This window comes from Castor canadensis, chromosome 12 (genome assembly GCF_047511655.1).
Source record: "Castor canadensis chromosome 12, mCasCan1.hap1v2, whole genome shotgun sequence".
NCBI classification, from domain to species: domain Eukaryota; kingdom Metazoa; phylum Chordata; class Mammalia; order Rodentia; family Castoridae; genus Castor; species Castor canadensis.
This window is the reverse complement of record NC_133397.1, coordinates 40,826,456-40,846,798: the sequence shown is the minus strand read 5'-3', so window position 1 is coordinate 40,846,798 and position 20,343 is coordinate 40,826,456. Positions and strand designations below refer to the sequence as shown.

At 38.5% G+C, this 20,343-nt stretch overlaps 1 protein-coding gene across 2 annotated transcripts in view; it reads right to left on the bottom strand.

Moving 5' to 3' along the window:
* The window catches only part of Msh2 (mutS homolog 2), a 66,574-nt gene that overhangs the window by 19,184 nt on the left and 27,047 nt on the right, over window positions 1-20,343 (bottom strand). The window contains exons 7-8 of one of the 2 annotated variants that reach the window (XM_074049635.1): window positions 17,448-17,647; window positions 10,057-10,166 (exon numbers count right to left, since the gene is read on the bottom strand). In XM_074049635.1, the coding sequence (XP_073905736.1) occupies window positions 10,057-10,166; window positions 17,448-17,647 (310 nt within the window). Of the gene's footprint in view, window positions 1-10,056; window positions 10,167-17,447; window positions 17,648-20,343 lie in introns of those variants that run through there. The other variant, XM_074049636.1, reaches the window with a different exon arrangement.

Sequence of the window (20,343 nt, the reverse complement as noted above, 5' to 3'; positions counted from 1 at the left end):
AACACACAAAACAGACAAGGAAATAAGACATCAAGAGTGAATTTAAAAAAAAAAAAAAAAAAAGGGATTCAACAGAAACAAGGAACAGATGAAAACTCACAACAGCGCTATAGATAGAGCACCGTGATAGAGCTTGTGCTAAGCATGTGTGAAGCCCTGGGTTCAACCTCCACCTCCAGCACCACAGACAAACAACAAAGTAATTCTAGACATGGATCTTTAAGTAAGTATATTTTAAACATTTTAAAAATATGAGAGAATAGCCACTACTTTAAAAATGAACTAATTAACTTCTATACCAACCTATATAAAAATATAGTCATTGCTGAGGAAAAAAATTGATGCACTAGTTATAACACACATTAGAGCTGAAGAGCTCTCCAGAGAATTAGAACATCTGAAGTAATCACAAAGAGAGCAGCACCAGACACATGGCAGAAAACGTCTAACATATGTCCAACTATAGTTTTAGAAAATGAAGAAAAAAAAAATGGAAGACAGTATTCAAACAGATAATGACTGGTAAATTTTCTAGAACTCATCAAGACATGAATTCTGTTTAGAAAACATGATAAATCCAAATAGGAAAATTAAAAAGAAACCTACCTTTGAACACCAAGAACTAGAGTAATCACTATCTGGAACCAAGACTTATAAACATCCATAGTAATACAAACCGAAGCACAACACAACATAATCATGTAACTAAGGAAAAGTAACTGTTAAGCTAGAATTGTACACCCAGATATTATCCTTCAAGAACAAGGGGGGAGTATGCAATCACAATTATATATACACATATATATAATTGAAAACAGGTATTCAAACAAATATGCGTACACAACATCTGTGGAGTAGTAGTCACAATAGTCAAAAGGTAGAAACAATTCAATATTCATTAACAAGTAAATGGGTGAACAATATCTATCTACCAAGCTGAGTAAAATTCAGCCTTGAAAAGCAGTGAAATGATGAAGCATCCCACAACATGGATATTATTTAGAATATGCTGAGTGAAAGAAGTCAGTCAAAAAAGAACATGCAATATTATTTCATTCATAAGAAAAGTACAGAATTGGTAAATCTGTAGACAAAAACTGGACCCATGGCTTCTGGCATCTGGGGAAATAGGGTATCAGAAAGGCTGTTAATAGGTATGGGTTTTTCTTTTGGTGATAATGAAAATGTTTTAGAACTAGGTAGTAGTGATTGTTTTGTTTCACAACACTGTGAAAGTGCTAAAAGCCAGTGAATGGTACACTTTAAAATAATTAATTTTGTTGTGTAAAATTTACCTCAATTTTAAAAAATGGATATCACTTGGAGGAGAAAAAAGGAAAGACTAATGCTCATGGGTGGACTCAATGATGTTATAATTTCAATTCTCCACTAAGTTAATCCTTAAATACAATTTTAGTTAAAACACTGACAACGTATTTATAAAGTTTAGAAATGCTGGGCACTCGTGGCTCATACCTGTAATCCTAGCTACTCAGGAGGCAGAGATCAGAAGGACTGTGATTAGAGGCCAGCTTGAGCAAATAGTTTGCAAGATGCTATCTCAAAAAAACCTGACACAAATCATAGCTGGTAGAGTGGTTCAAGTAGCACAGCACCTGACTAGTAAGCATGAGGCCTTGAGTTCAAGCCCCAGTGCCATCAAAAAAATAAATACAAAATAAAGTTTAGAAATAATCTGCAGTTCACACTGTGGTAATTAAATGCATGAAAATTATAGCAAACAGCAATTTCAGAAAAGCATGTATTTCTGTGGTAGGATGTGTACAAACAGGACTCTGAGATAAATGTTGATTTTATAATCTTAAATCTGTAAAAACTTAAGATACTCCCAAAAAGGAAACTAGGTGGAGAAATTAGTGGGAGAAAGGGTGTGGACAGGGAAAAAGAAGACCTAGGGGCAGAGCAAAGAGGGAAAGAAGAGAGAGGAAAAAATAGAGAAAAGGCAAAGTATGAAGGAACGAATACAAGGAAAGAAGATACAAGGGCAGAAAAAGCAAATCACCTGGAGGAGGAAGTGGAGTAATAGCAATCAAAGTGGTAATACCTAGTATCAGAGAGCATGGCACAGCACTCTCCAAGTTTAAGAAACTTCACTAGTCAAGATTTGTTGGAGAATAGCGCTAAAAGACAGACATTTTTTCAAGCACTGCTCAAAGACTGCAATAATGAGAGTGATGAGAATGTGCCACTTTGGAATAAGGATTACCTGGGGTTGAATGAGACTGAAAAACAGCAGACACTGCCTAGGGCAGGGTTTACATTTCCTTTGTAAAGGTAACAAATTTCCTTTTGTAAATAAGTTCCTCTCTCATTCCAGGAAGTCTATACTAGGAAGAATAGAGTACACATAAAAACCCTTATCTAAACATATTCTTAGTCACAGTTCTAATTTTATCACTCTAGGAGTTCAAACCCACTTTCTTTGGTCTACTTACTTACAGTGCACAATGCATTTACCCTCTCTTAGAATGGACTGTAAGCCCCAAATCTAAAACATTTTCACCTTTTTTCTGAGACCCTCCCCCATATGTGTGATATGAAAAATTTTATACCTTTTCCCCTGTTAATCTGTGTTTTCATCAGTTTATTTCTTAGGCTCCAGCCATAGAACTTAATAGGGTAGAAAACTTCTTCCCTCAAAATACCATCAACTTTTACATTTTTTAAAAAACGAGGAGCTATGAGTGTAGCTTGGTAGTACAGTACACATGTGCCCCACACCCCAAGAAAAGAGCCTGAAAAAACCAAATCTAATGAGATTTTAAAAAGAATCCAGAATTTCAGGGCTGGGGCCATCACTCAAGTGATAAAGAGTACTTACCTAGCAAGCAAGAGGTCCTGGGTTTAACCCTCCGTAGCAAAATAAAATCAAATACACAAAATCAATAAATAAAATAAAATAAATCCAGGAATGTAAAAGCCATGATAAGAGTACAAGGACTGGACTGGAGGCATGTCTCAAGTGGTAGAATGCTTGCCTACCAAACAAGAGCCCTGAGTTCAATCCCTAGTATAGCCAAAAAAAAAAAAAAAAGAATGAAAGGACTGATAAATACCAAATCCATTCATACACAAAAAAGAACATTAAGCTAAAGAACACCAGAAATTAGAATCAAGTAAGCACTACACTTAAACAGCTATTGCGCATACTTTAAATCTGGATGACATCATCAGGTAACCTGTGTGTGATGGCACATGCCTGAAATTCCAGAACATGGGAGGTAGAGGCAGAGGCAGGAGAATGAGCAAGAGGCCAACCTGGGCTGAGTGGTAGAGCACCTACCTAAAATGAGCAAGGCCCCGTACTCCCCAAAGAAAATAGCTGTGAGAGTAAACGTAAAAGAGGAAATACTTGACTCTCATGGCAGGGGAATAATACTGTCCGAAAAAACTTGCCAAAGAAATCTCTAATCTCTTCATTTATGTTTTTATCATTTAATTTCTTTTCTCTTTTTCTGTTTTTGGTAGCACTAGGGTTTGGAACTCAGGGCCTCTAGCAAGTGCTTTTATCTTGAGCTATGCTCCTACACTTTTCTTCCTTCCTTTCTCTTTTTCTTTAGTTATGTTTCAGACAGAATCTCAAGCTTTTGCCCAGGGCCAGTCTCAAACCAAGACCCTCCTATCTCCACCCAAGTAACTGGGATTGCAGCTAACAGCCAGGGCATTTGGATCTCTAGTTTCTTTCACCTGTATTTTAGACTTTTTCCCCCCTTTCATGGTGCCTATAATGAAAAATAATTCATTTGAAATTCAACGATTCCTTCCATAATTTTTTTTATATACTGAGGGAACACTGAAAAGATTGCCCGTTTCTTAACAAGGAAAACTAATGGCATTTTCTTTATTTTTCTATTAGCATGTATTAATTGTACAAAGGTGTTTAACTGTGATATTTTCATACATGAATATAATGTACTTTGATTAAATTCACTCCTCTATTATTCTCCCTCTTCTTCTCTTTTAAGCAATTTAGAAGGTTTCATTATTCTAGGGCTGGAGGTGTGGCTTTCATAAATGAGTATGAAGCACTTGGATAATATTCACTTCTCCTACCCTCCCCTCTCCCTCTGGTTTCCACTCCCAAACAGGATTGCCCCCCACTGCCATACTTTCTTTTTTGGGGCTGGGGGGCACACATGGCACTGCAGTTTTTGAACTCAGGGCTTCAAAAACTTGCTAAGGCAGGTGCTCTACCAACTGAGCCACTCCACCAGCTCTGTTTCTGTGTAGGGTTTCTTTGAGATAAGGTCTCTCGAACCATCTGCCTGGGCTGGCTTCAAACCATCATCTTCCTGATCTCTACCTTCTGAGTAGCTGGGCTTACAGGTGTGAGACACAGGCACCAAGCTTTTTTTTATTTTAAGGTCTAGATTCTGCCTATGAGAGAGAACATGCAATATTTGTCTTTCTCAGTCTGGCTTATTTCACACTTAATATGACTTCCAAATCCATCCACTTTCCTGCAAACAACTTAATTTCATTCTCTTTTATGGGCGAACTACTAGCATTTTTTTTTTTTTAATGATACTGTGGTTTGAACTCAGGGCCTCATGCTTGCTAGGCAGGCGCCCTGCCACTTTAATCACTCCACCAGCCCAACTACTAGCATTTTAAACATGACAATACTTTGTTGTAAGGGACTAACCCATGCATTCAACTACATAAATGACCTGATCCCCATAGTAGGAAGACACAGCCATGCAAATTTTCAAAAGCTGTCCTCGAAACCCTCAATACCACCTGTAGTTGAGAGCAGACTTAACATTGAACAATGGTTGTTTTTGAGTGGTAGATGGGGGGACATTTTTTTCTCTTTTATTACTTTTGTTTTGATTGGGAATACTTTTAACTTTCCTCTCTTTACCTTTTTGAACCGTTTAAATGCATTATACAGCAGTGTTCTGCAATTTGTCTTAAAAAACAATAACTAGAAATAAAAGTTCAACATGTTGAAAGAATAATTCTAGGTAGGGAGAATATGAATACTGATAAGAGAACATTTCTAGCCGGGCACTTGTGGCTCACACCTGTAACCCTACCTACTCAAGAGGCAGAGATCAGGAGGATCAAGGTTCAAAGCCAGCCCAGGCAAATAGTTTGTGAGACCCTATTTCAAAAGCACCTATCATAAAAAACACTGGTGGAGTGGCTCAAGGTGTAGGCCCTGAGTTCAAACCCCAGTGCCACAGAAAAAAGAAAGAAAAAAAAAAAGAGAGAAAATTTCTAAGATGACCTAAATTTAATCACAAGGGATGATGCAAAATGGAAGGGAGGAGAGATGGGGAGATTAATAAAATTAATAAGCTATAGGCAGAAAAGAACAAAACACCATTTTATGTTTCTCAATGTGTTTTTGTTAAAACCTTAACTCATATCTAACCATAACCTTCTAGGCACCATCCCGCCCCTCTCCTGCTTATAAGGTCAACCCATCCAAAAGCAGCAATTACTTCCCCTAACCAAAGCCTTCCTGGCTTCCCTACAATGTTCACATCTAGAGCCAAGGCAGGCACAAGGTAAGAACTTACCCTTTCTTTCCCCACATTTTCATCATAGATGAAATGTTCTTTTTAAAAAATGCTCTTGCTGGCAGAGAGGCTCAAGTGGTAGAGCACCTGCCTGGCAAGAGTGAGGCCCTGAGTTCGAACCCCAGTACCACCAAAAAATTCTCTTAGCTCTGGTCCAGCAGGCATTTTCCAATTGCTATCTAGATGCTGCCAGCATCTGTGATGGCTCAATAAACCCTTTTATTTTAAAGATTCTTCAGTCTCAAGTTTTTGTTTAACATTCCCTCTTTTTATGTTTATTTTTCACTTCCAAGAATAAAAACTGTAAAGCATTTATACACACTATCTTCACAACTTATGCATACTAATATGATAATGTTAAGTTGTATAAGGATCATGGAATTGTGACTTTTTTAAAAATTTGAGGCTGGCAAGTTATGGAAACAGCCAAGATGCCCCAGCACTGACGAATGGATTAAGAAAATGTGGTATCTATACACAATGGAATTCTACGCAGCCATGAAGAAGAACGAAATGTTATCATTCGCTGGTAAATGGATGGAATTGGAGAACATCATTCTGAGTGAGGTTAGCCTGGCTCAAAAAACCAAAAATCGTATGTTCTCCCTCATATGTGGACATTAGATGAAGGGCAAACACAACAAGGGGACTGGACTATGAGCACATGATAAAAGCGAGAGCACACAAGGGAGGGGTAAGGATAGGTAAGACACCTAAAAAACTAGCTAGCATTTGCTGCCCTTAACGCAGAGAAACTAAAGCAGATACCTTAAAGCAACTGAGGCCAATAGGAAAAGGGGAACAGGTACTAGAGAAAAGGTTAGATCAAAAAGAATTAACCTAGAAGGTAACACCCACGCACAGGAAATCAATGTGAGTCAATGCCCTGTATAGCTATCCTTATCTCAACCAGCAAAAACCCTTGTTCCTTCCTATTATTGCTTATACTCTCTCTACAACAAAATTAGAAATAAGGGCAAAATAGTTTCTGCTGGGTATTGGGGGGGGGGAGAGGAAGGGGGTGGAGTGGGTGGTAAGGGAGGGGGTGGGGGCAGGGGGGAGAAATGAACCAAGCCTTGTATGCACATATGAATAATAAAAGAAAAATGAAAAAAAAAAAAAAATTGAGGCTGGTGGTGGCATAGCTCAAGTGGTTGAGTGCCTGCCTAATAAGCACGAGGCCCTGAGTTCAATCCCCAATACTGTAAAAAAAAAAAAATTTTTTTAAATAATTTTTTTCAGTATTTTCAATAAAAGATACTACTTTTCCAATAATAAAGAAAATATATATGGAAAATTAAAATTAAGATGGTCCAAATGCAGCATAGGAAGGTTTAAATTTAATACATTTCATTAACTCACCTAATCTAAAGGAAACTATTTATTTGTGAAAAGCACTGCCTCCTCTGAGCTTTGACTTGGGGTGGTTTTGATCTACACTTATTTCAAAAATAGAAAAACTTTATAGTGTTTATGGAAAGCAGCAGAATCATAATACATACAGCTAAATCTAAAAGGAGTCGGGAAGAAACAACCAAACCCACTGTATAAGTAACCGAGCCTTCATCACATGAACTCAAGTGAACAGCTGCAAAACAGTGAGGCTTTCAGAAGTTACACATGAAACAACTGATATTCCCTGGAGAGTTCCTCAAAGTGCTTCTGAAGCATGTAATTTAAATGCCTACATTCATTACAAATATCTTTGACAGTGAAGGGCTGAATTCACCTTTATAACCTGAGTTAAATTTGAAGGTTTGTAACTGAGGATAAAGATGATAGTATACTAGATCAGCTCCTAGAGAATTTAGAACAGGTTTTAAGTAGGAGTCTGATTTACTTTAAGGGAAGTCAGGTATGGTGATACACACCTGTAATTCCAGCTACTTGGAAGGATCAAAGTTCATAGCCTAGGCAAAGTTGGCAAGACCACATTCTCAACAAGCCAGGTGTGGTGGCATGAGCCTGTCTGTGGAGGATCTCAATCAAGGCCACCCTGGGCAAAAAACACAAGACATTATCGGGAAAAATAACTAAAGCAAAAAAAAAAAAAAAAAAAAGTAAATAAAAATTTAAAAGTGGGCCGGGGGGTAGGGGCTGCGCTATGGATGTGGCTCAGTTGATAAAGCACCTGCTTAGCATTCACTCAGTCCTGTGTTCAATCTCCAGCACCACCAAAAAAAAAGAAAAGAAGAAAGCCAGGTACAGTCGCTCAAGCCTAGAATCCTAGCTACTCAGGAGGAGGAGGTGGAAGATTCAAGGCCAGCCTGAACAAAAAGTTTGAGAAACTCCATCTCAAGCAATGAAAAGTAACATTATAGTATAACCCATGAAAGCCTGCAGTTACAGGACAGTGCCTCAAGAGTCATTGCTGGTGGTAAACACAGCAGTCCTTCCCCTCTTCCTCCTACCCTGCAGTGCTCATACAGTGTAGCTCCTCCTGGAGGGAAGCTGGTTGTATAGCCAACCCTGGTCCCCTTGGACCAATCACCCCACTCTAATTCCCTGGCCACAATCACTGTTTAAATGGTTCCATCATGGCAAATGGCAGGACTCTTACGTGCCTCAATTGCCACTGGCAGTCATCCTAGGGCCAAAAGGAGAACTGGCCCTAGAAACGATAAAGAAATTAGGCCCTCCGTATGGCATCTCTGAGTCACTTCCATCGAGGAACTCTAAATAAAGCCTGTAGTATCTCTAGATTCTTAATTACATGAGCTGGATTATGCTGAATTTGGGGTTCTGTAAAATAAATTCATGTAAGTATAACCTCAAATAGTCTATCTCCTCGGGGGAAGAAAAAGAAAGAATTCCCCAGCTTATATCTTCTTGGCACAGCATTAATGTTGAAGAGATCCAGAATACGGTATGATGACACAGAAATTATAGCATCCGACAACACTTTTTTTCCTGAATTTCAGTATCTACTTTAAAAGAAGAGCCTCTTAAAACAACTAAATTGTACAGATCCCCTCTAGGGACAAGAGATTGACTGTCACCACCAGGAGAAAAGTAATCATGCTGAGACTACAGGCATGTATCACCTGGCTAAGAGAAGTATTTGTAACAATACACACTAAGACACACTCATACACCTTTAAAATCCAGAGAGCATAGAGCAAAGGGAAATTAATTTCTTAATTAATTTTACTGGATCCTTAAATAATGGACCCAGTAAAAACAAAATAAATCAAGATCGTACAGGGCAAATATTAACTTAAACCTGCAGATATAAGAAATCTAACAATTAGCAAACCAAACTATTACCTTAATAATTCAAGCACATTTTCCCTGAGTGATCATTTTAACAGGAAATTTAGTTTGGAAAAATTTCAATACTATTTTTAAAGTAACAAAATTTAAAAAGATTATACTCAGTGATTCCAGCATATTGAACTTGTTCATATAAACAAATTTTTAATGGATACAAAACAAAACTTTACCATTTTATAAATTTTGTTATGAAATTCATTTTCATTTCTTCAGGCTGGTGACTCACGCCTGTAATCCTAGCTACTCAGGAAGCAGAGATTGGGAAGATTACTGTTAAAAGCCAGCTCAGGCAAATAGTTTGTGAGACCCTATCTTGACAAAAAAAAAAAAAATCACAAAAAAAGGGCTGGTGAAGTGGCTCAAGATGTAGGCTCTGAGTTCTAGCATCACTGCCTCAAAAAAAAAAAAAAAAAAAAAAATCATTTTCCTGAGAATATTTCAACTGTTTCGGGAACTATTTTCACTTTATATACAAATTAAACTCCCCCAAAGAGCTTCTTTTCAAGGAAGATAAACAGTTTTCTCTCTTAGCCTACATTTACCTCTTAATGTTTCTTTTCCAGTGATTAATTTACCCTTTCTCTTAGAATTAAAGATAATAAATTCAGTTTCATATGCGAAATTGTTTTCTTATAAGATTTCCTTTAAAGCTGAATGTAGTAGGACACATTTATCATCCCAGCACTCCTGAAGCAGAAGCAGAAAGGCCATGAGTTCAAGGCCAGTAAGAACATGTCTCAAAAAAAAAAAAGATTTCCTTTAAGAAAGCCACTTACACTCAACAATCATTTCCTCAGTTGATCTTTATTTTCATTCACTGAAATAACTGTGGGTTCTTCTTTTTTATTGGTGGTACTGGAATTTGAACTCAGGGCCTCACATATGCTTGGCAGGTGCTCTTACTGCTTGAGCCACTCCACCAGCCCCTGAAACAATCATTTAAAAAAAATTCTGGAGTTGGGGATGTTGCACAGTGGTATATCACTTGTCTACCATCTTTAAGGCCTGGGTTTGATCCCTAGCACTGGCCCTCTACTTCACTTATTTGTTTTCTCACACTTAATCTTATATCCACTGTCAGCAAAGGTATATCACACAAAAGTGCCAAAATTAGACACTAAAAAGAGAAACCTGATATTTTTTTCTCATTTGCCTTTACAGTTTTGCTTTGTTTTGGTTTTCCTTTACGTTTCAAAACTATTCTGCTGCTTGAATTAAAATGTATATTGCATACCTGATCCATATCTAATGTTGTTTCTATCATTTCCTGAAACTTAGAGAAATCAGAACGAAGATCAACAAGAGGAACAACAAAAACTGCGAGCAACAATGCCTGGTGTCTTCCTAAAACAAAGCAAAACAAATTAATTAATTAATTTAAAAGATCTCATTTTCAAAAGTACAAGATTATAGATCATAAAAGTTTAAGATAATGAACATCATTTGACCCAGAAAGCAAAACTGTATAGTAGGTCCCCAAAGTTCCTATTTTACTTAGATGCTTTATTCTAAATTAGTACTAAACGTATTTTGTAGGCAGGGAGTGATGTGATCTAGCACTCAAGGTTTCCCACTAACAAAACACTACCTCCCCTGCATGTCTGTCATCTCCTTCGTAGAAAGTACTAGAGATGCAGAAACACACGACATTAATTAAAACTAAATGAATGTCATTTGTTGTAGATCTAATAACCCAGAGTTAAAACCATTAAAATAAGACCTCTAGCTTGTATTTCTAATTTCCATCAATAACACAGTGTTCCAATTAACAAAGGTTAAATAAAGTCAAGTACTTAATTTTGGAACTTGCTTAATGCTATTTAAGAGTACAGACTGGAAAATAAGACGAGGAGACATAGGGAATCAACAAAGTAGACATGTGAACAGTAGGAGTAAAGGCCTGGATGCCAGTCGCAGCTTTGCTGCCCACTGCCTTTGTCGTCTGGAACGTGTTGCTCTGAGCCTTGTGTGTCTGTACAATGGAATAACTACAGATGCCCAGATGCATATGAGAGAACTACATCTGACACTTAGCACACTGCTTCTCACCTAACAGAAGCTTAACTGTGAGAACTTACTATGCAGTACTACTACTATAACAAGACTTTTTCTTCTAATCTCCAATAAAGTCTTACAGGTGTTCTATAAATATTTCTAGCACACTGCATTTTACTCCAAAGTAATAGCTCTCAAATTTCCAGAACTTTTAGTAGCTCTTGATTGAGAATGATGGAAAGCTACCATGAAGTCAGCACAACTGTTTTTAAAAATCTTGTTTTATAGCGAGAGCACACAAGGGAGGGGTGAGGATAGGTAAGACACCTAAAAAACTAGCTAGCATTTGCTGCCCTTAACGCAGAGAAACTAAAGCAGATACCTTAAAGCAACTGAGGCCAATAGGAAAAGGGGAACAGGTACTAGAGAAAAGGTTAGATCAAAAAGAATTAACCTAGAAGGTAACACCCACGCACAGGAAATCAATGTGAGTCAATGCCCTGTATAGCTATCCTTATCTCAACCAGCAAAAACCCTTGTTCCTTCCTATTATTGCTTATACTCTCTCTACAACAAAATTAGAAATAAGGGCAAAATAGTTTCTGCTGGGTATTGAGGGGTAGGGAGAGGGAGGGGGCGGAGTGGGTGGTAAGGGAGGGGGTGGGGGCAGGAGGGAGAAATGAACCAAGCCTTGTATGCACATATGAATAATAAAAGAAAAATGAAAAAGAAAAAAAAATCTTGTTTTATTATTAATCACAACAGCATCTATGTGTGAAACATTTAGACAGCCCATAAACAACACTTAGCCTACATAATGTCTGTCGTGCTATAATGCCTGTTCTTTATTCCCAGTTAGCTTATGCACTATTGGTAAACAGGATGAACATCAGCAACCATAGCAGTAGTGGTGTTTCATTTATGATTTTTTTTTCCCGATCCATTAATGTTTTCAAATGAAACACGAAATGCAGTGAAAACCTCAGCTGACTTAATAGCCACTGTACTTTTCACTGTTAAAGATAAATAGATGAGTAGGAGCTAGTGGTTCATGCCTGTAATCCTAGCTACTCAGGAGACAGAGATCAGAAGGATCACCATTCGAAGCCAGCCTGAGGCAAAAATACCTTATCTTAAAAACACTCATCACGAAAAAGGGCTGGTAGAGTGGCAGCTGTATGGCAACTGCCTAGTACATGTGAGGAAGAGTTCAAATCCCAGTACTGACCCCCCTCCCAAAGATGAAGAATACAAAAACATTTACCATTGTCAAAAAAAAAAAAAAAAAAGGACTGACTTTTATCCCTCAGTATAGATTTTAATTTTGATTAAACTCACCAGTATAGAAGCAAAGGCCTTCAAGAACCTCTATCTTAAGGAGGAAACAAGAATCTCAGATTCTAAGATTGGAGAGTTGATGCTGGTACCAGGTACAAACTCAATGAAGGTTGTACCTTTACTAAAGTTTGTTTTGATGGTACTGGGGTTTGAACTCAGGGCCTCACACTTGCTAGGCAGGTGCTCTACCACTTAAGCCATTCCACCAGCTGCCTAGCAAGCGTGAGGCCTTGAGTTCAAACCCCAGTATTGCCAAAAATAGAAAATAATAGCACTATTCTAGCTGGGCGCTAGTGGCCCATGTCTGTAATCCTAGCTACTTGGGAAGCTGAGACCAGGAAGATCTCAGTTCGAGGCCAGCCCAGGCAAATAGTTCATAAGACTCCATCTCCAAAATAACCACAGCAAAATGGACTAGAGGTGTGACTCATGCAGTAGAGTACCTGCTTTGTAACACAAAGCCCTGAGTTCAAGCCCTAGTCCCAGAAAAAACAAAAACAAAACACCACTATTCTGAGGATAGGCTTTATTGGAAGCCAAAAGGTTAAGAACATCAGCTAGGCCTCACCTCCAACCAACTTCTCCCTAATTCCCTACTGCTATGTTTGACTATTCCAGCTTTTCTTCTGTCTTTCAGCAAGTCCAGTCCAGGCTGGTCTTGTATACTTGCACTGGCTGATTCCACTAGCCTCCCTAGCCCCTCCTCAAGAGTTGGGGGCATGGCTCAAGTGGTAAAGCTCCTTAGGGCAGCCTTCCTTGACCACCAGGTCTATTGTCACTCCTGTGTTTTCTTCATTACACTTCTCACTATAAATCTGAACTTGCTTATTTATTTCTTTATTGTCTATCTTCTACCCTTCCACTATTATAGAACCTCTACAAAATAGGGACCTTATCTGTCATATCTACCATTCTACCTTCTAGAACAACGTATGGCATAAAAGAGGCAACTGAGAGCTACTTACTGAATGAATGACTTCATGAAAGAAGAGAGCGAGAGACTAATGAAGCAATCAATCACTGGTCATTAGCTTTCATATATACAATATTCGTCCAGTAAAGATTTCAAAGATCAGACAGGGAAGTAATTGTTAGCTTTGTAAGTAAATCAAAACATAACTTTCCAATAATCAAGCCATTACATAACTTTTGTTAAAACCTCCATATTCAGCCAGGTGTGGTGGCTCATGCCTATAACCCTAGCCATTCGGGAGGCAAAGATGAGGACGATCACGGTTTGAGTCCAGCTTGGGCAAAAAAGTTAACAAGACCCTATCTCAACAAGGAAAAGGCTGGGCAGGTGAAAGGCATGTACAGGAGGTTCATGATTCAGGCCAGCTCAGGCATCAAAGTAAGGTCCTATCTCAAAAATAACCAAAGCAAGCAGGAGGTTCTAAGTTCAATCCCAACTGCCATAAAAAAAAAAAAACAAAAAAAAAAAACTTTTAAGGTGGAAGTCAAAGAAAAGAACAAAGCCAGGCAAAAAGATGTGAGTCTAAACAGCACATACGATGGCTTGGAGATGAAGTGTGTGATATACATATCATTTAGGGGATGTTGTTCAAGTTCACCTGTACTGATGTGCAGAATAGTGCTTTTTCAAATAGTGGGCCTTCCTCTACCATAGGTCATAAAATTTAGTAAGCCTTTACTAGTGTTTTTCAGTTAAATACAAAATGTTGAAGTACATAACAGCATTTTAATTATTTCAGTTTTATATATACTGTTTCAGGTTTAAACAACTTACATATGCTTACTTCAGCTTTTATACGTAGTGTGTATATATGTGTGCTTACACCCAAGGGTATGCACTGTCATGATGAAACACGTTTCTTAATGTGGTTCTAAGAAAAGTCTCAAACACTAGCAATGAGTACTAGGAAAGAAAGGAGAAAAAAAGTAGGCAGGTGATTTATTCGGGCTCTTTTAAACTAGTTTATAGACTTTAATACAAAAGAAGTGAGAACCCTCCGTAGCGTTTGAACAGATTAGTGATGCATTTACATTTATATATAAGGAACAGCTGCTAGAACAAAGGGAATGGACTGAAAGCAAAGACGGGGCAGTAAGAGCATTAGGGCTGACAACAGGATCAGGTAAGAAATGACTCTAGCCTGGACTTGGGTGCTGGCACTGGAGAAAGGTGTCAGAGGCAAAAATATTTACAATGTAAAATCAGTAGTACTTGGTGACTGAGTGCATACAATAAGGGAAAGAAGTCAAGACTGGCCCCCAAGGCTAAGGCAACCGGGCCTAGATTATGAGCTCATTTACTGAGGTACAGAACATTAAAAAAAGTTTAGAGACTTGAATTCAAATTGGACATTAAAACATGTGACTGTATGGGAAATACTTGGCCAGAATTCCCATGGAGTGGCGTGCATATGGACTTATCAGTTTTAGTCACACGTGAGTTCTCTAGGTCAGCAGAGTTATCAGCCCATTGCTTTCCTATGACTTATAACCTGCCTGCCCTAAGGCATCTGTGCATGCAATCCCTGCTGGAACCATCAGCAGCAGCCATCAACTATGCCTGGGACCTGGACCTTCCCACCTCAAAGAAGCCTTTCCTAACTGTTATCTGGCAAAGTTGAGACTGTAAAGCAAACTGGCTATAATTGCACTTAAATTACTGGTAAATGTCTTTCTCTCTCAAAGCATGCACAACATTTTATTTAAAATAACTCAAGGGCTGGCGGAGTGGCTCAGGCAGTAGCAAGCCCAGGGTCCTGTGTTTGGCAGTACCCCAGTACTACCAAAACAGTAACAACAACAACAACAAAAAAACCTCATAAATAATTGGAAACTGCTGCAAAGTAATTAAGGAAAAGACACTAAGACTTTCCAATCAAGGTCAAGAAGCAAGTAATACAAGAATCAACAGGACAGTTCTGGATCCCTCCTTATATGTATCCTCCTGACATTACCCTCAGATACAAAGTCTGATATTAGTCACAAGCTGACTAAGCAGATTTCCAAATAGTCTATGCAGACTGAGAAAAATCAATCTAAAGTCTTAATTATAAAACAATAATGATCTTCATAATCATTAAAAATTTTGGAAAATGGAATTGAAGGACATGAGTTTCAATTAACAAAGATTTAAATAATGTACTCGATGCCCACATTCCCTTGGCTAATTTCACACAAATTCCTTGTACTATTAATTCCAATTTAGCAGTTGTATTAAGTATAATTAAATTTTGTCTGCCTCTATAAAATGGATTTGAAAACCATGTTAAGTAGAAAAAAGGCTGGTAAAATATCATTAATGAAAGCTTATGGTACAACTGCACTTAAATTACTGGTAAATAATTACACCACTATTGTACTGGCTCTAACAAATTACCAAATTACCAAAGGAGTCAGCAGTAAAAGTACAGGTGAGTTATGGTAACAGTAACAATTTAATCACTCTGCTCAACTACTTTCAACATAAGGCTCTCTGCTCTTCTTCCAGTGCTTTACTCAGCTGACTGGCCTCTTTATTCTTCCTCATTTTTCACTCATTGTCAGTCAACACTAAGGTTATTTTTCCATCCTTTCTCACCTAGCATGTCATACAGTAATTTGCTCATTTTATATAATCTAAGTATCTTTTCCCTCCTCCCATTACTTAAGAGCATCACCTTTACTATCTTCAACCTTTTTTTTTCTTTTATTTATATGTGCATACAATGTTTGGGTCATTTCTCCCCCTTCCCCCTGCCCCCTACTATCTTCAATCTTCCTCTTAAATGATAAACGCTTTCACAGCACTACAACTATACTCTTGAGTCGTTATCCTTCCATTCAAGTGACCAGTCACCCAGGTCCGACTAAACATTCCCAATAAAATGTCCTGGCCACAAGACCCTGTGTTCAATCTCCAGCACCAGTGCAACTCTCTTTCTGTACTGTTGCTGCCCCCTGCTGTCTGTGAACCTACTTTACGTTCAGTTTTTCTAAAACAACATTAAGCTTAGAGTTGATCAAAAACCAGAAACACCACAGGATGACAGAACATACTCAATTTCTAGCAAAATACTAATATACTTTTTTGCCAGGTGTGATGATGACTGATGTGATCCCAGAACGTGGGAGGCTGAGGCAGGAGGATCAAGGGTTCCAGGCCAGCCTGAACTATATACAAAGCATGACCCTGTTTCAAAAATTAAATAAATAAAAACTTAAATCATGGTTTTGTTCTTAAAGACAATACATTTGCTTTATTTTCTATATAAATTAGTCCCACATTCTGGTTTTCCCCCATGAAATTAATAAGCTAAGGAGAGCTGCTGAGTTCTTCAAAGTGCCATTTAAAAAAAAAAAATGCTGTCAAACCCCAGCACCTCCAAAACAAACAGCCAACAACACCACCAACAAAAAAACCACTCAGAGAAATGGATTATGTTCCCAATGATGAAGGATCTCAAATATCCTGTGTAGCTGGGCACCAGTGTCTCACGCCTCTAATCCTAGATACTCAGGAGGCAGAGATCAAAAGGATCACATTTGGAAGCCAGCCAAGGCAAATAGTTCTTGAGACACTATCTCGAAAAAACCCAACATAAAACAGGACTGATGGAGTGGCTCAGGAGCACCTGCCTAGCAAGTATGAGGCCCTGAGTTCAAACTCCAGTACCACCAAAAAGGAGAAAAGAGATTGATTTGTACCTGGCCTCAGTGATCCCCCAACCCCCACCCCAGGTTCTCATATACAGGATAGCTACCAAGTAAGAATATGTTCACCTGACCAGCAAAAATAGAACAGTCCAGGTAAGACTCCACTGTGTGCTTCCTGTCCCCTGGGTGTTCTGCCCCCATACCTTTATCTCAGAGAGAAAGTGAACCCCACCATGGACTTCACAAAAGGAAAGACAACTAGGCTGAGACAGCCCTGGGCTAAGATGTGCATCCTCACTTTAATGCTGCTCCTGATTTGTGACTTTTTCCTGTAACAAACTGTATTTGTAAGCACTGTCATTTTGAGTCCATGGGTCTTCTTTAGTAACCAAATCCTGTTTAACTCCCACTGTTAGTACAATTAACCTGTTAATAATAAACCTAGTAATTATAACATTCACTTCTAAAAAACAATACCTATAGGTTCAATCCCAGCACTGCAAAATAAATAAGTGAAAATTCTAACTTGTCTCTTGACTGCCAGTTTCTGCCATGAACCTTAGCGCAATGCAAACCTATTTGAAAAACCAATGTGTCAAAGAGGGAGTCACTAGCATCAACCTTGAGTATACTTACCCAACATACTATAAGAATAAAGGAAAACAAAAATCAAAATTATTTTGTTACCTTCGTATTTTTCCAGAGCCTGTATAACATTAGGGAGTTGATTTATGCCCTGGTAGAGTCGGTAACAATCTTGCAAGTTTGCTGCTTGTCTTTGAAATTTCTTGGCAAGTCGGTTAAGATCTGGGAATCGCCGAAGTAAATCTTCTTGTAAACTCTGCCTCAACTCTGCATCTTCTACAAAAGCTTCCACCAAATTTAATCTGAAATAAATTACATTACAACAAATGTCAAATATTTTAATATAAAATTAAATCTGCCATCTAAAGCAGAGGATATAGCTGAGTAGTAGAGTCCTTGCACTAGGTTAGATCCCAACAACTAGCCAAAAAAAAAAAGAGAAAAGAAAAATCTTTCAACTAACCTTATAAAGTCTCAAAAATAACAAACTAAAAAATTTCACATAAATACTGGGTGCCAGTTGCTCATACCTGTAATTCTAGCTACTCAAGACACAGAGATTAGGAGGCTCACAATTCAAAGCTAGTCTGGGCAAATATTTCGAGAGACCCTAAACTGAAAATACCCAACACATACACTGTTTATCTAACAATTCTCCCCTATCCTCACTGGCTTTTCCTCCTTCCTCGTATTTGTACAAGTAATAAACACACTTGTACAGACAAGGGGGAAAAAAAACACAAAAAGGAGTGGCTCACGTGATAGAGCGCCTACTTAGCAAGTGTGAGGGTGAGTTCAAACAACTCCAGCACCACCAAAAAAAAAAAAAATGTATATAAAAAATCTGAACCTAGCCAGCGCCCAGACCACTTGGGAAAACGCAGACCACAAGGTGAGCTAAGCGGCACGCAGTACGCCCACAGACAACCCTGGGTGAGATCAGCATAGCCCTCTGGACAGACTGACCCCAACCCAGGGGAAAAAAAAAACTGAATAATAAGCAATAACAACAAAAAAGACACATAGCAAAGAGGGCGGGGCACCCTGAGTGCCAGAGAGGGGGAAGGGCAATTCCTCACAGAACTGTAAATAAACACAAAGAAGGCAGGAGCAGAGGAACTCGCCCAGCAACCAGAAGCAGGAAAGCTTGTAAAAGTGGCGGTGGGAGGAAAACTCCACAGGAGAGGGGAGAAGGCCCACTTCCCACATGACCTGTAAATAAACAAGCCGGCTTTGGCCTGAGAAAGCGGGTGCAGTGTCACCTCCCCCAGTGTGCTTGGAAAGGGAAAACCTTATACCTTTGAGCCCAGGAGAACTCTGAGTAAACAAAGCCTGCAGGGCCAGGTGAGTGCTAAGCTCACCCCTGAGATCTGCATAAATAACACCTCCAGCAACATCAGGCTGACAGCTGCGGGCAGATGAGCCACAGCCTCAGATAGACATTCACAGAACTGTCTCCATACTCTTTTTTTTTTCTCTCTTCCTTTGAGACAACAACCGAACTACACCTGCATGCTGAAAACCTTACTGAAACTGTATTGCATTCGAACTTGGGACACTTTGTGGTGTTTTTTTGTTTTGTTTTGTTTTGATTTGGTTTTTTTCCCCTTTCATGAGATAATGACAGAACTAATTCTGAGACACCATCTCCAGGATTGGAGGCTGAGGGACTAACACCAAAATTATTAAGAATGAAACTTTATTGCATTTGAACTTGGAAATTTTTTTTTTTTTCTCAATCCTCTCGCTGTCTCTCTAATGCTGGTTCAGCTTACTGTTGATTAGTATACTATGTCTCCCTGCTTATACCTTTGAAACTTTTGTTTGTTTGTTTTGGTTTTTTTACTTGTTTATTTGTTTTTCCCTCTTTAACTTCGTTGCTTTCCCTCTCCTCTCACCCTTCCATTCTAAATATCACCGTTGTTACTATTACAAGCTACAAAATACTTAATTGCACACAGTACAGGGACAGTAACAACACCAAGGGGAACGACAAGAAAACAAAAAAAACAGGGAAACCAGTTTCCCCACAGCAAAAAATCAGTATAGGAACCAGAGGGAAATGAAGAAAACAGATACTCAGATCCAGACTCCAACAAAATGAAGACAAACTATGCCAAAGAACCCAATGAAGCCCACAAGAATAATTTAAAAGAAGAAATACTACAGGTAATCAATGAGAATTTTATAGAGATGATACTGGATATGGCCAACCAAAATGTACAGGAGACACTCAAGAAGTTCCAAGACAACAAAAATAGAGAATTTGAAAAAGAGGGGTTGGGGATTTAGCTCAGTGGAAGAGCACTTGCCTGGCAAGTGCAAGGCCCTGAGTTCGGTCCCCAGCACCAAAAAAAAAAAAAAAAGAAAAAGAAAAAGAAAAAGCAGAAGAAGAAATAAAAGGAACCACAGAAGCACTGTATAAATACCAAAGTGAAACAAAAACACGATTAATAAAGAGATAAATGAACTCAGGACAAAAACAGACAACATAAAAGAGGAAAGGACTCAGGATACAGAAAATCGCAGAAAAAAGAACGAAACAGAATTACAAAACAAAATGGAAGGCCAATCCAGCAGAATAGAACAAACAGAAGACAGAATCTCAGAACTCGAAGATGAAATGGTAATTAAAGGAAAAACCGAACTATTAATTAAACAACTCAAGACCTGTGAAAAGAAAATGCAAGAACTCACCGACTCCATCAAAAGACCAAACTTGAGAATCATGGGCATCGAAGAAGGAGAAGAGGTGCAAGAAAAGGGAATGCATAATATATTAAAGAAAATAATAACAGAAAATTTCCCAAATCTAGAGAAATCTATTCCCATACAGATGCAAGAGGCCTCCAGAATACCAAACAGACCAGACCAAAATAGATCTACCCCACGGCATAGTATCATTAAAACAACAAATGCAGAGACCCGAGAAAGATTACTGAAGGCTGTAAGAGACAAAAAACAAATAACATACAAAGGTAAACCCATCAAAATCACA